General features: G+C 31.5%; 1 protein-coding gene across 1 annotated transcript in view; it reads left to right on the top strand.

Moving 5' to 3' along the window:
* DDX46 (DEAD-box helicase 46) overlaps window positions 1–15,533 on the top strand; it is a 56,677-nt gene that overhangs the window by 39,018 nt on the left and 2,126 nt on the right. Inside the window, 8 exon segments of the mRNA XM_051978174.1 lie at window positions 1,165–1,327; window positions 4,190–4,383; window positions 5,205–5,342; window positions 5,698–5,847; window positions 10,230–10,403; window positions 11,281–11,499; window positions 11,995–12,139; window positions 14,837–14,910. Coding sequence (XP_051834134.1) covers window positions 1,165–1,327; window positions 4,190–4,383; window positions 5,205–5,342; window positions 5,698–5,847; window positions 10,230–10,403; window positions 11,281–11,499; window positions 11,995–12,139; window positions 14,837–14,910 — 1,257 coding nt within the window.

The following is a 15,533-nucleotide window of genomic DNA, read 5'->3' as shown; positions in this document are numbered from 1 at the left end:
GCTGAGGAGGGGGTGGAGGTGGGGTTGTTGATAAGGGGGAGGAATCAGACATTGTTTATCACCATTCCCATTCCTTATCCCAACACTTTTGTAGGTAATATAATGGAAAAAAGCATCATCTTCAGAGTCAGAGAACCTGACTTGATTCCTAGTTCTGATATTTACCATCATTTTGTGATGGTAATCTCTCTCAATCTATAAGATTTCGTTACTTATAAAATAAGTATTTCAGTAAAACCAGCTAACACATTAACTGTATCAACTTTTATGTTTCATTTTCCAAAGGCTGTGCTATGAGAAGTTAATTACTTCCAAAAGTTAGACAGGGAATTGATTAATTCAGCTTTTTTATTGTGAAAACCATTGAACTTTGAACATCTGAAAGCTAAAAAAAAATTTTTTTCCATTCAATGAAATTTAGTTCAGCAAAAAATTAAGTACCTTCTAAGAGCAAAGCACTCTTCTAGGTACTAAGGATGTAAAAACAAAATAAAATAGTTAATGCATTCAAGGAGCTGAAACGTTATTGGGAAAATAACTAATGAATACAATCACTTTTCTGGACTTCACTTGCCTCGTCTCTAAAAGTTGTGGGGATTTTATTAGAACACTTCCTTAGTGTCTCTAGCTTTAAATCTGTTTCCTGAGAGAAGATGTATATAAATAAATATATACTGTATGACTCGAGGAGAGAAAGAATGTTAATACTTTGGATCCAGGGTAAGGTCAGGGAATGCTTTACAGAAGAGGTGAAAATCATTCTGGGTCTGAATTAAAAGCGAAGGCAAAAAAGAAGGGGACAGAACAGACAAGCCTAAAAAGGGATTACATGCAATTGAGTGTCTATGACTGCCCATTTTTTGTTCTTCTCTTTCCTCCCACATCATGAATGTATGGGTGGAAAATCAGAAATAACAAAACTTATTACGTGTATACTGATCTGGAGCCACTATCTGTTTATGTTGTGATATCTAGTCACATAGTGATATGGGGAAAATGAGGAGAAGGAACAGTCAATGATTTTTCAGGGTGTCTAAAAAATTCAGTAATCTTTTTCTTTTTGACTTAATAAGTACTGAAATCATGTTTTGTCACATGATGTGAATGGGGATTGGTCTAAAGATAATAATAGAATTTATGTTATTGACTTCCTGGTGTTTTTAGATTGTAATTGAAGAAGAAAACAAGTTTCTGAAGTTACTTGAGCTTCTGGGCCATTACCAGGAGTCAGGATCTGTTATCATATTTGTAGATAAACAAGAGCATGCTGATGGTCTTTTGAAGGACTTAATGAGAGCATCTTATCCTTGCATGTCTCTTCATGGAGGTAATGTATATGTATAGATTTATTTGCAGTGAATTTAGTTAATGCCTTTAAATTACTTATTTTCCATTTCTTAGTTTTTATAACTGGAAGAGGTTTGAAACTAATTTGTTATATATTTCATGTAGTAAGAAATACTTATCCTTAGGTGAGATTTTTAATACTTAACAAAGTTACGTGTTCTAAGCCATTTTTTGTCTATTATTTTAATTTTATATCTTAAATTTTATGTTGGTTTAAATTTACATAATCTGGCTGTAAAATTGTTAAAATTATTGGGTGTTTCCTTCCACACATAAGTCTTTAAGTAAGGTTTACATCATTTTGTAAAATGTCTTCAATTATCAGTTTAATTTTCCTTAAATCTTTATAGTTGTCATTGGCTTATAGAATTTTATGACAGTTTTTGATTATTATTTAGATGTCATAGTTGAGTGATATTTAAATTGTGTCTGTCATGATGACATCATTCTACAACATATTTTTCTAGACTTGATATTTTTTTGGAAGGGAAAAGGGAAGCAACTGGGGTTAAGTGACTTGTCCAGGGTCACACAACTTAGAAGTGTTAAGTGTCTGAGGTCTAATTTGAACTCAAGTATTCTGAATTAAGGGCCAGTGCTCTTAAGTACTGTGCCATCTAACTATCCCAACTTAATATTTTTTAACATTCAAATTTAACATAAAAGTATAGAATATATATATTTATATATATTTCAAACTAGCTCCTTCCAACATTGTACATAACATAGACACATTTATTTTAGAAAGAAGTTTATTTCACTTCCATCAACCCTTATAAATATTTAAATATATGAAAAGAAAGAAAAGACAACCAAAAACAAACTATCAACTTCTTTCCCTTCCCTTCCTCTCTTCTTCCCATCCTCAAGCAAAAAACATAGAAAAAGCATAAATTAGCTAAATCATTAATAAAAATATTAAAAAACAGTGTGACTATATATAAATCACTTAGATCCTATATCAGAGACCATCTAAGTTGACGCCAAACCATTAATGACTATTTCATGGCTTTATCAATTCATTTTTCCAACAGAATATCATGAGAGATTTTATCAAATAAATGGTTTACTAAAATCTAGATAATTTATATCTTTAGCAATTCACTAAGCAACAAGTTTAACCTGCCAAAAATAATGTTAGTACGGTCTAGCTTATTAAACTTGATGAAGTCATGCTAAATCTGACTTCAACAATTTCCTTTCTTATTGAACATCTGTTCATTAACCACCCCTTTAAAAATACATTTGAGAATTTTGCCAGGCATGAAATCCAGGCTCACTGGCCTATTGTTTTTAGGCTTTTTTCTTATCTAAAAATTGGAACTTTTGCCTTCTCTGTACTTGTGATACTTTTTCTGATGGCCACTGTTTCAAAATCTTTGAAAATCCTTAGTAATCACATTCATCCTTTTTAATTATCCCAAAATTATCCAGTTCATCTGGGCCCTTCTTGGGGATTCCTTTTTTCAGGCTCACCAGAGAGTTTCCTACTGGGCATTCTTTTAAGAGGGGCCCTCTTCCCCTTTCAAAGCCATGCCTTGGCTCAGATTTCACATTATTATTATTTTTTTAACATCACTTAACTGACATAGGAATCACCAACTATAATCCTTCAGTGAGAGTGATGACCACTGTACTTTTATCATCTGCTCTGCCCTTAGGACTTTCCATTCCTATGGAAGTTCATCTCTCTAATATGATTTATATCTCCAATTGAATATTGGCTTTTGTGTTATAACAATATAATGTAATATTATGACACTAAGAAATGATTAAAGGGAAAGGTTTAGGGAAATCTGTACAAATTAATACAGAGTGAAGTGAGCAAATTTGGGGGCCCAGTTTATACAGTGGCTTTAATATTGCAAAGAAAAACTTCTAATTTAGAACTCTGATCAGTCCACTGACCAAGCACTACTTGAGCATGCAAGAGGCCAATGTTCGAGAAATGTAGCATAAGACATGCCTGATGGACATTGCTGATGTGTGTATTTGTTTTATGGGACATTGATTATTTGTTATAAAAGGATTTTTTATTTTGAGGAAGGGATACATTAAAAATAGAGAGTGATAGTTATCAGAAAGAATGAAAGAAGAAGAAACCCATCTATAAAACATTTTAAAATGTAAAGAAAAGGACAGAAAGATGTTTGGAGGTAAACCCTGACAAGTCCTTTAGTATTAAGAATTAATGAGTAAGGGCAGCTAGATGGCGCAGTGGATAGAGCACCAGCCCTGGATTCAGGAGGATCTGAGTTCAAATCTGATCTCAGACACTTTGACACTTCCTAGCTATGTCCCCAATTGCCTCAGAAAGAAAAAAAAAAAAAAGAATTAATGAGTAATGTGATTTGGGTAATTTAGAGTCAGGAACACCTGGCTTTGAATTAGCCATAGAAATTTTCTAACTTTGTGATACTGGACAAGTCATTAATGAAAAAGATTTGCAGTTTCATATATAGCCTTCTTTTTTCTGTTTTTTTTTTTGTGGAAATATGTATTTATTTGGTGTTTTTCAAATTCAGAATAACATTGAAAATTTGTTAAAGAAAACATGCACTTTTACTTTTGTTACATAATTTTAAATTGATGGAAAGGATTTTTTTACAGTCCTTTCAAAAAGGAAGCTAAAGACTGATTTTGAAGAAGACAGAGAGAAACTTTACTCTGTATTTTATTTCACAGTCTTCTATTTCCTGTGTATATTTGATGAATTGGGAGAGTTGCCAATGTAAATTGAATTTGTTCTTTATATCTAACCTTGATTCGTTGTTATTCTATTAGTCTGAAATGTGGTATTTAATCTTAAATGGTTTCATATTTTTGTGTGGTTTGTTTGCAGGCATTGATCAATATGACAGAGATAGCATCATTAACGACTTTAAGAATGGGACATGTAAACTTCTGGTGGCCACTTCTGTTGCTGCACGAGGACTTGATGTGAAACATCTAATCCTCGTAGTGAATTATAGCTGCCCTAACCATTATGAGGATTATGTCCACAGAGCAGGCAGAACTGGAAGAGCAGGCAACAAAGTAAAAGAAGTTGCATTATTTTGCCATTTTTCTGTAAAATATTTTTCTTGCATTTAAAAAAAAATTGAAATAGAGGTGAGCAAAGGAGCTCAGACCTACTTTGAAAAATTCTGTATATAGGGCTTATGTGGTATTAATTAGGATTTTTGAAGAACTTTTATATGTATACAAAAGTGTGAAAGCTTTCTCTGATCTAGGTAAGTTCATTCAAGAGTATTTGAGAGACTATTCTTTACTCCATCACACAATTTAATATGTAAACACTAAATTTGGATTTAATAAAGTCTTAGTGGTGTTATTCAGTTGATACTCTAAATAGTGCTTGCTATTTTAATATAAATGATGATATTTAAAGGTTTGGTTCAGTAGCTTTAGCAGTATTACAGTGCAACATCATCAGTAATCGTCTTTAGCCTGAGCTGATATTTTGCTCAACATTAATATTTTATTATCTCTTTATGATAAAAGGAGATAATGCCTTGATTCTGTGAAGGATATTTGACATTTTGAGTAGGAGTTCCATGTTGGTTGGAGCAAAATGGCTAGTGAATTTTATCTTTATTTCTTCATCATTGAGAATTTCACAAAGGTTTCTCCTTTGTTAAAATTTAACTTAGGGTTTAAGAATCCAGAGTTTTTAAAATAACAGTGATCCACAATCTGCTGTGATGTTAAGTTTTGTTCTAAAACATCAAATTTAGAAAGTTCCTCTTAAATATTCTTTTTTTAAGATTTTGACTGTTTTAATACAAATCAAAGTGGTAAAATGATTCTTTTAGGGTTTGCATTGCATTATGTTTTTTTTTTTTTTAATTTGCAAGGGATATGCATATACTTTTATCACAGAAGACCAAGCAAGATATGCAGGTGATATAATTAAGGCTTTGGAGTTGTCAGGGACTGCAGTTCCTCCTGATCTGGAAAAACTTTGGAGTGATTTCAAAGATCAACAGAAAGCTGTAAGTAAAACTCCTTATGCACGCGTGTGCTCATGCATACACTCACATCAAATTAACTTTGCTCAAATTGTTAGTCTATTTTGAGATTTTTCTGCTTTGTTATTTACAATTCCATCTATGTGTTAAAGATTTTCATAAGAGAATGATGTCAGTTTTAGGAGAAAATCTGAAGATTTTTAAGAATTTTTCTTGATTATTGAAATGGCTTGTCTCTATATTAATCTGTCTTTATCAAACTATTATATTACATACATACATACACACACAAATTATATGTTGGGAAGTAGTTCCATTAGTACACATTAAAAGATTGTCATAAAATGATATGTGTTCTTTTTTTCCTTTTTTCTGGTAGGAAGGAAAGATAATTAAAAAAAGTAGTGGCTTTTCTGGTAAAGGCTTCAAATTTGATGAAACAGAACAGGCTTTGGCCAATGAGAGGAAGAAATTACAAAAAGCAGCACTCGGTCTACAAGATTCAGATGATGAAGATACTGCAGTTGATGTAAGCGTTTTCATTCTTAACTTCGTTTTCATCAAAAAGTTAAACTTTACCAAAGGCTATTTCTTCATATTATTTGATACTTAATTACTGTAGGAGTACATCTTTAGGCTTATTGATGTCTTGTCCCATTCTTGTTAGGGATGTCAAAGCCTAAACAATAAGCTGCAGAGGCTTGGGTTTGGGTTATTAATGTAAATACCATGAAAACCAGTATGATTTGGATTTAAAAGTAAAATCAAATAGCTCCATTTAAAACACAACTTTTTTTAAAAGCCTGTCTTCAGAGCTATATTTCAAGAATAAAAAATGAAAACTATGAAGGACAAAAGGCAAATAGTTCCAGCTTCAGTTTTCTTGACTTTGTCTTATCGCTCAACTTTTATGACACTGGCAGAGGTAGTGAAGCTGACAACCTTGAGCCCCTCTGCCTAACTCATATCTAAGTCAAGATGTAACTCTTGTGATGTCATTAGTCCTCTTCAGGAATAGAAGAATAAAAAACAACAACAAACAACAATCAGGGACATGGTCTTTTCTGGGATATAATCAAATTAAAAAGCAGATCCCAACAAATCTCACATATTTGACAATTGATATTTAACAATTGTGAAAGGCAGTATTTTGTTTATAGTTATAAAAAGATACATACTTTAGTCTTAGCACTTAGAAGCATTTGTATTTTGTTCTTACACTACCTTGAAGACACGAGTCATAGAAGCAGCTATACTCCATTTCTAAAGCTGGGGATCCATCTGGTGGTTACTCAGGTTTATGTTCTGTTATTTATGAACACATAAATAGGATAAGAAATGAGTAACAGACATAATGAGCAAGAGGGGGCAAAAGAAGTGCCTACTATACAAATGTGCCAGGCAGTATGCTAAAACTGTTAAGGTATTATTTCATTTGATCCTCATAACAATTCTGGGAGGTATCCTCATTTTATTTGAGGCAAACAGAGTCACACACTTCAAAGTGTCTTAGGCTAGATTTGAACTTAGATCTTCTTGATTCCAAACTCAGAAACCTATACCTTCTATGTCTCATTCCTATTCTGCCCCACCTTTAACACTTCAATATAGCTCTAAGAATTAACCCTGGAAAGGCATACATACCTACTTTTTAAATTTCTTCAGATGATCCTTTGAGATTTTTTTTGTATACCCTCAATGTCTTGTGACAACATATTACTTCTTTTCTTTTTGTTTATCTTTAAAAGCTGAAATATATGTATATAGTCTTTTAGTTTTTCCACTAGCTCTGGGATGCAAAGAAAAATTTCTAGATTTTCTAGTTTGTGACAACATATTACTTCTTTTCTTTTTGTTTATCTTTAAAAGCTGAAATATATGTATATAGTCTTTTAGTTTTTCCACTAGCTCTGGGATGCAAAGAAAAATTTCTAGATTTTCTAGTTTAGGTTCTTCCGAAGAAACCATCTCATTTACAAGTTGTAGGACTAACTCTTCAATGAGAGGTATTTTCTGCACCACCCCCTTTTACAGATGATGACATAATCTCAAAGAGAAAATGATTTACCTAAAATCTTCTAATTGTCAATCTAATAGTTGCCACTAGACTGTACTCATGTCAAATACAATATTGTTAAAAAACATCTTAAAACCAATGGAAATTTTGAAAAATGAACTTACCATTGTGTGTTAAACAAGGCTGGGACACAAAGGCAAAAACAAAACCTCTTCTTTTTTTGGTGGAGCTGAGTTCTCTTCTATCTTCAGCAGTCCACTTAAACCTTTCTGGAATCTATTTCCTTATTTGTGAAATGGAGCAGTTGAATTAGATGATCTCTTGAAGTCCCTTACTCTCTGAAGTTTTCCTGTGAACTAACTTGATTTGGAACTGATTTATTAAATACATGTTTTTTAAAATTAACCTCATTCATTTTTAAAATCTTGAATCAAAGTTTTTTTAATATATGGATCTTAATAGATAGAAAATATTTTCCCTTTGCCACATCTAGAAAATTTTGGGGTGTAAAAAGAGGATTCATTCATTAAATATTATTTGGATAGCTCTTGAGATTCCTTAGTGTAGCATTTCTTCCACCTCCCCCAAATCAAATATATGTATGTTCTTTAAAAGAAAGAGGTTATTTTATAAAAGTAAATTATAATAGCCTTGAAATCATTACATATCTTTTTTTTTTTTTTAAGTAAAGAGATTATGCCAGACAAGCAGATTTTGGGAAAGGTGAGAGTGATATAGAGATGATGGATATTCAGTAGGACCCAAGACTTTTAGCATACATGGTAGATTGAATGGAAAACCAGTTTTTGTTTTTTTCCTTATTCCCTTAACTTTCTTCAGTCAAGAGGCAGCTAATTGGCATACTGGAGTTGGAGTTGGGAAGGTCTGATCTCAAATTCTGGCTTTGATACTAGCTGCAGCACAACTTCTGGGCCTCAGTTTCACTTGTCAGGTGGATTGTGAAAATGAGAATTTTTATATGGGGCTTTGTAAATCTTAGCTATTATTATTAATTGTTAATTATATTTAAAATATAATGTATCTTTTATGTGAAAAAGAGTTTGGCTTAAGAAAACTTTCACTATATATTTATTGGTATTTATATATTTATTGGATATTCTTGATAATCCAGGATTTTAAGAGTTTACAGGCTTTATTTGGAGGTAGATATTGACAGTAAGCAGCTCTGCTCTTAACTTTCCTTTTGCATTTGATTCTCTATCATTCTTTCTATTTTCTCTCAACTTAATTTTCTTTTTTTTTTCTTTTTTTTTTTTACAGACATTAAAAAGCCAACAATTTTTATTGTATTTGATTATAGTAATTCAATTTAGCATCAGACAATTTAGCACATTATATTTGTGTATTTTAATATAATATTCACCAAATATTGAGAGAAAAGAAGATCTAAATAAATTATTTATAATAATGGAAGCATTAAAAATTTACATATATGTACATATATACATTTTTCTCATTTTCAAAAGTAAAGCTTCAATGCCACACCTCCTTAATGGAACCTATTGTGATTTCACTCCTTGGAAGTGATTAGTTCCTCATCTTTTCTGAGCTCATGTTACACTCATGAATTCAATCACTTTCTATATAATTAGCATTTTATATTGTTTTGTATGGCTCTTAATATCCCTATTAAATTGTAAACTTTTTGAGAAGAGGGATTATATTATTAAAAGAGTTGTTTTCAAGTATTAGAAGTCTGTCATCTGAAAGTGGATTTCAACTTGAATCCATAAGGCAAAGCCCATAGTAATAGTTACAAGTTTTAAAGAAATAAATTCAGGGCTTGTCTAACTAAAAAAAAATTCTGATGACTAGAAGTGCACATATTAGACATAATGCCTCAGAAAGTGATAGATTTACACTCAGTGGGCACCTTCATACAAAAACTGAATGTTCACTTATTAAGTCTATGGTATAAGGGATAAGGTAGACAAATATTGTAATGTATGTCTTCAGATAAACTTAATTTTCTTTACTGTTTATGTGTGTACTCAATTCTTCCTGTGTACCACAAATTATTGAATTCTTCAGTAAGAATATCAGGCTGCTTTGTTTTCCCTATGTCTTGGTAGCATGATGAGCCATAGGTATTTAATCTGAAATTCTAAGAAGCATTTCCTTAAATTGTTCATGTGAAGTAAGCAACTCTTTTGCCCTCTATTCTTACCTATTAGAGGGGACTGATTCTTTAAAAATCAAATATGGCAAATAGTCATAGCACATAAATACTTTGATTAGGCTCATATTTTGTTATCTGCTAGGTTTTAGTAACATATAAATAAACATTATAAAGGTAATAAAATAACTAAAATAAGTTAGATCTTTTTTGTTAAATAACTTTCATTATTTTCCCTTTTGGGAAAGAAAATGTTATATTAAGGATTCTTAACCTTGGGTCTATAGACACTCTCACTCTGCAAAGAAGAACTAATTACATATTTATTTTCACTAACCTCTAACTGAAATTTAGCATTTCATTTAATTTTGAATTTGAAAAACCAAACAAACAATTACTTCACCTGAAGAGTCAGTACTCTTGGTGTAAAAAAAAATGCTAAAAGAGAGGATTTAAAGAAAGAGAATAAGAATCATGATGTCATATGTAGTTATTATTAATTGTCAAATTAATAAAGAAACAAAACTGAAAGGAAAAAGAAGTATATTCTAGCGTTTTTAATCTACGTGACCATAGATAAGTCATTTAACATCTCTCGGCCCCTGTTTCCCATTACGAAAAATGGAGATAATTATGTTTTACTTCACTTGAGCCTCAAATGAAATAATGTATACAATTGAAAATCTTAAAGACCCAAATAAATCCCAGTTATTATTAGATGAAGTGATTTCATAATTTTGCTTTCTTTTTGCTTTAGATTGATGAACAGATTGAAAGCATGTTTAATTCAAAGAAAAGAGTTAAAGACATGGCAGCTCCTGGAACTTCCAGCATTCCTGCTCCAACTGCTGGAAATGCAGAAAAACTAGAAATTGCAAAGAGGTTGGCTCTGAGAATCAATGCCCAGAAGAATTTAGGAGCCGAGGCTCAGGTATTAAGTGGTTTGTTCAGTGCCTCAGCTTCTTACTTTCTAAACTATTTAAAAAATGCTTAATTATATGCTATATTTTAATAACTAGTTATTATAACTGTTACTTAATTTGTAGGGAGTTTGACTTTTTTTTCCAATGAAATTACTTATATAATAATATTTAAACTGGAGTGCCTAACTTGTCATATCTGTAATGGATTATGGCTTATGTAAGGAATATACTGATTGGTAACACAAACATCCAGAGAAATGTTTCTGAATAACATTGCATATGGCATGTTTTTCATGGGTGACTTTATAATAATGTTTAATAGTCTTTATTATGTTAATAATTTTTTCATTAAGTATGTGAACTTTAGTAGCATTCCCAAAGAGTGATTTGTTAGTTTCTCCAATATTCTGAAGACTACAGGTAAGTCAAGTCAGTTACTGTAAAATTATTATTGATTGGGTTGGTTGGTCAGGGGTTGTGGTGGTACAAATATTCTAACTTAAATGAAATTCTGAGCACCAGTAAATAGAATCTACTCCATATATAAATAATTTAGGAAGGGTCAGGGCAAACAATCTAACATGGCAGATAAGGAAGTTAAAAATCACTTGTATCAGTAATATTTCTATTTAGAAGCCTCAGTGGTATTTTGGTTTTGAATTTCTCTGAGGTGATTTGAAACAAAATGTGTGTTTCTCTGTAGTTGTCACATTTATAGCATGCTCACTTGTACTTAGGATGTGTACTTAGTTTGGTAGGGGAGGAAACATTTGGGGCTTTGAACAAATTCATTAGGTCATCAAAAAAGAAATTTTGATGAGGTCAATCCGCGGTCCAATTCCTACATTAGTCCGTGATTTGATTGTAGCCCTTCTTTAATTACAGGATGTAATGCAACAGGCTACCAATGCAATCCTAAGAGGGGGGACTATTTTGGCCCCTACTGTATCTGCAAAAACCATTGCTGAACAACTTGCGGAAAAGATCAATGCCAAGCTTAATTATGTGCCTATAGAGAAACAAGAGGAAGAGAGACAGGATGGTGGACAAAATGAATCTTTTAAGAGATATGAGGAAGAATTAGAGATCAATGACTTCCCACAGGTAAGCAGTATATTTTTTATCCCAACTTAGTGAATGTCATGAGTGTCTTTTACCTGAGTCCTTCTTAGTCCAATTGTCAAGATTTCTCCAGTAAAAAAGTTTGTTGAATCTTTATTTTCACAACTGTCTTGATAGTAGTAAAAACTATTGGATCTAGCAGTTAAAATTACTGCCAGTTGAACATTTCAGGTGACTATGTATATTTATCCTTCTGATGCTTGTTATTCAGGAAAAAAAACACCTTTAGTAAAATTGTATATTTTCAAATTCCCTTTCTGATAATTTCTAAAAAATTAGAAAGTGAGAATAATAGAAATGTTATAATGAACATGCTTTATGTATGTAGACTGTAGTGCTCGTGAACATAATCTATTTAATTTTGACTCTCATATGTGCTATAACAAACTAGTCTTTTATGTTATTTGATAGTTGCTTATCATGTTCCTGATCTTTTTTCCTAGTATAAAATATCTATTATCCCATTTTTTTCCATAGACTGCAAGGTGGAAAGTTACCTCTAAGGAAGCTCTGCAAAGGATCAGTGAATATTCTGAAGCTGCTATTACAATAAGAGGAACATATTTTCCTCCTGGCAAAGAACCCAAGGAAGGAGAGCGAAAAATTTACTTGGCAATTGAAAGTATGTACTTGAGAAATTATTAAACTATCTTGAGTTTGATCATTCAAGTAAAATTGTTGATAGCAGATACACTGAAGATTTGGAAATTAGGGAATCATGGGGTCCTTTTTTCTCTTTGCCATAAGAAATCTTTTTTTCTCCTTCATCTGAAAATGAGAAACTTGGGTATATTTGAAGGATTTAAATCTTTTGTTTAAAAGCTATTGAAAGTACCAAATAGTAGGATCTGTCTTTAAGACCCTTATTTCTAATACTGACAAAATACAACCATAAAAACAGATCAGTATTGTTCTTCCAATTGAGAAACAGTTCACAGAGCTAAACAATTGATAGTTCAAATGGGGCAGCCAGTTTTCTCTAGGGATATAGAATCTAATACATTTGGGGAATATGTTTTCTTGTGAGTATTCTACTAATTTGACATATTAGGGAGAAAAAAAATCTGAAAATTAAAATATGAATTTCTTTCTAAAAAGTTAATTTTGTTTTTATATCTTGAATTTTATTTGTAGAAGTTCCTTTTAGAACAATTATCTCCATTATCTATATTTAATCATTTTTTTCATAGAAGCAGGTTGTTGTCATGTAGACAAATGTCAATTTCACTGAATCTAGATTTTGCTAGCTACAAAAAGAACTGTGGCTTTTCCAGTGGTACTACAGTACTGTCAAATTAAAATGTGGACCTAATAGATTAAAATGTTTTTCACAATACATATGCTGTATTATCTGTGACTGAGGCAGTTTTCTATCTATAGGGGAATTAAGGAACAAAAAATTGATAAACATTATATAGAACTAAAGCCACTAACTAGTTCCTACAATCATTAATTCTCACAAAATGTGCTTCTTTGTGTAGAGTAGATTGATGCTTCAGTTGAACTGAAATACCTTTTCATTTGGCTTTCTTCCCTTTTTTTTTTTTTACACTTCACAAATCAGCTCTGTGAGTACTTAATATGTTTAGTACACACATTGATTCTCTTGTCTAAAATCTTGCTCTTTTTTGTTTGCAACAATGCTTATAGTGTGCTTAATAACATTGACCCTTCAAATTTTGCCATGGTAACATTAATGTGCTATTAATTGCTGAACTTGTCCCTTCCCTTGATATCTACAGTATTACCCTTTGTAGTTTAGTATATATGTATAGATAGAAGGCACAATGGATAGAGCACTGGGTTAAGAAGATTTGAGTTCAGATCCATCCTCAGACACTTAATATCTTTGTGATCCTGGTGTTTTCTGTCTCAGTTTTTTCAGTTATAAAAATGGGGATACCATATTGGCTTGTTGTACAGATAAAATAAAATATTTCTTAACAGCTAGGACAATGACTGGTGCACAGTAGATACTTAATAAATGCTTGTTCATTTCCTCTCTTCCCTAAGGAACCACACCATGATTGCAAAAGGACGTGGAGAACATAAAGTCTCTATACCTCTCCTCTTTCCTTTTGTATTAGTCTTTTTGTCAAGACACTGAAAATGATGGTGCCAGCCAAAAACCTGTGTGTTCTTTCAAAGTTTCTGTCCATTATTTCTCCTATAGAATTTTACTCAATCTTGCAGGGCAAGTTATTCTTAATTGTAAACATTTATTTTTTTTTTAATAGAATATGGTATTCGGGACTTTTTTTCTTTACTGTAGCTGTACTATAGTTTTATATGATCTTGAAGGATACTTAAACCACTTTCTTTTTGGATAATTACAATAGTTTCTTTTTGATTAGCAATGCTGGATTTTGGCTGTAATATTGCTGTTTTCAATTTGGGTTTCTTAGGTGATCAGAAGGTGATCAATATGTAATTTCTACTTTTACATTGCCTTCTGATTTTAATAGATTTGGATAGAATTTCTTGAAGAAGATTATTTAAGATTTTTCTTTGATCATGATTTTCAGGGAGTTCACTGATTCTTCAGTTATCTCTTTTTGATCTGTTTTCCAAAAATTAAATAGGTGCATCGGTTTTTTTACATTCTTTCAGTCTCTTGCTTTGTCCAAATGTCTCTTGTTGTCTCATGGAGTCTTATTCCTTGTCGAAACTTCCTTATTTCTGTCAAAAGTACTTTATTTCTTTTACTCTCATAGGTTTATAATCTTAATGTTATTCTCAAGTCTTCACTAATGTTTTTTTGTAATGTGGCCTCTTTTTCTGATCTCATAGACTTTAGGCTTATTTACTAGGGGTTGGCCTGGTTTTCCTTTCTACAGGAAAATTGTACATTAACATCTATACATGTCTGCAAATTACATAATCTAAAAAACTGCTGAGCACTGAGTACTTAAGTGACATACAGATAAATAATATGCTGTTGAAAGATGGCTAATATTTTGCTTGTATGCAGTCATTTTCATTGAGTATGACTTTATTGTCTTGATGAAATGTCTGTGTAAAAGATAGAAAAGTATCCTACAATTGGAGTCTTCACAACTGTAGATTGTTCCTTTTGTCCTGCATTGTCATTCTTTGTTGTTCTCCTTGCATTTAGTGAAATCCAAAACAGCTTTAATTTGTTACAAAATGTCATCTCAGCAATAATATTTTAAAGGCATAATTTAAAACTTTTAAAAAGTTTTTTAGGCAAATATTAAAAATTTCCTTGATACTTAATGTACAGTACCTGAAATTGACAGTATGTATTTATAAAAATTATGTGTGAGTCTACTAATAAGTGAGCCACTTATCTTCCTAGGTGCCAATGAATTGGCTGTGCAGAAAGCAAAGGCAGAAATTACTAGGCTTATAAAAGAAGAATTAATCAGACTGGTAAGTAAAAGTATTTTGGGTGTTTTGTATTAAATTGGTTTTAGAAAAAGCAGTGCAACAGTATGATCGACATTGTTTTGAAAAATTGATTTGCTTTTTTAAAAAAAAAAATGTGTTTTTGGACTTTTCAATTTAAGTATCTCTTATATAACATTCTGTGGGACAGAAAAAAGTGCTATTCACTTACACAAAGTTAATGGAAGAAAGTATACAAAATGTTACAGGAGGAAATGATCTTAACATAAGATCTTAAGTTAGATTTTTCAGCATCTGGCAATAAAAAAAATCCTCTTCTTAAGAGAACAAAGCAGTATTTCGCCATAATGAATAGCCAGAGTTCCTGGGTTCAAATCCTACCTCTAAACTGTATAAGCTTAGATAAGTCACTTAATTTCTTAGTGTTTTAGGCAATTCTCTAAGACTGTTAAGTTTCAGAGAAGATGCTGACCTGTATGAAATTTCTTCATCTGGAAATTCTATTTACCAATGAAAAATTAGAGATCCAGATCGCTTCCTTGTCTTATTTTAAATTTATATCAACATTTTAGCATGTCTATTAATTATATATGTAGAAATCACTAGTGAATGAATAAATTAGTTGAGTGACATACAGATAAATGACA

Source organism: Antechinus flavipes, chromosome 2, assembly GCF_016432865.1.
Source record: "Antechinus flavipes isolate AdamAnt ecotype Samford, QLD, Australia chromosome 2, AdamAnt_v2, whole genome shotgun sequence".
Classification (NCBI taxonomy): Eukaryota; Metazoa; Chordata; class Mammalia; order Dasyuromorphia; family Dasyuridae; genus Antechinus; species Antechinus flavipes.
Note: the sequence above shows the minus strand (reverse complement) of the source record. Positions and strands in the feature narration are given on the sequence as shown.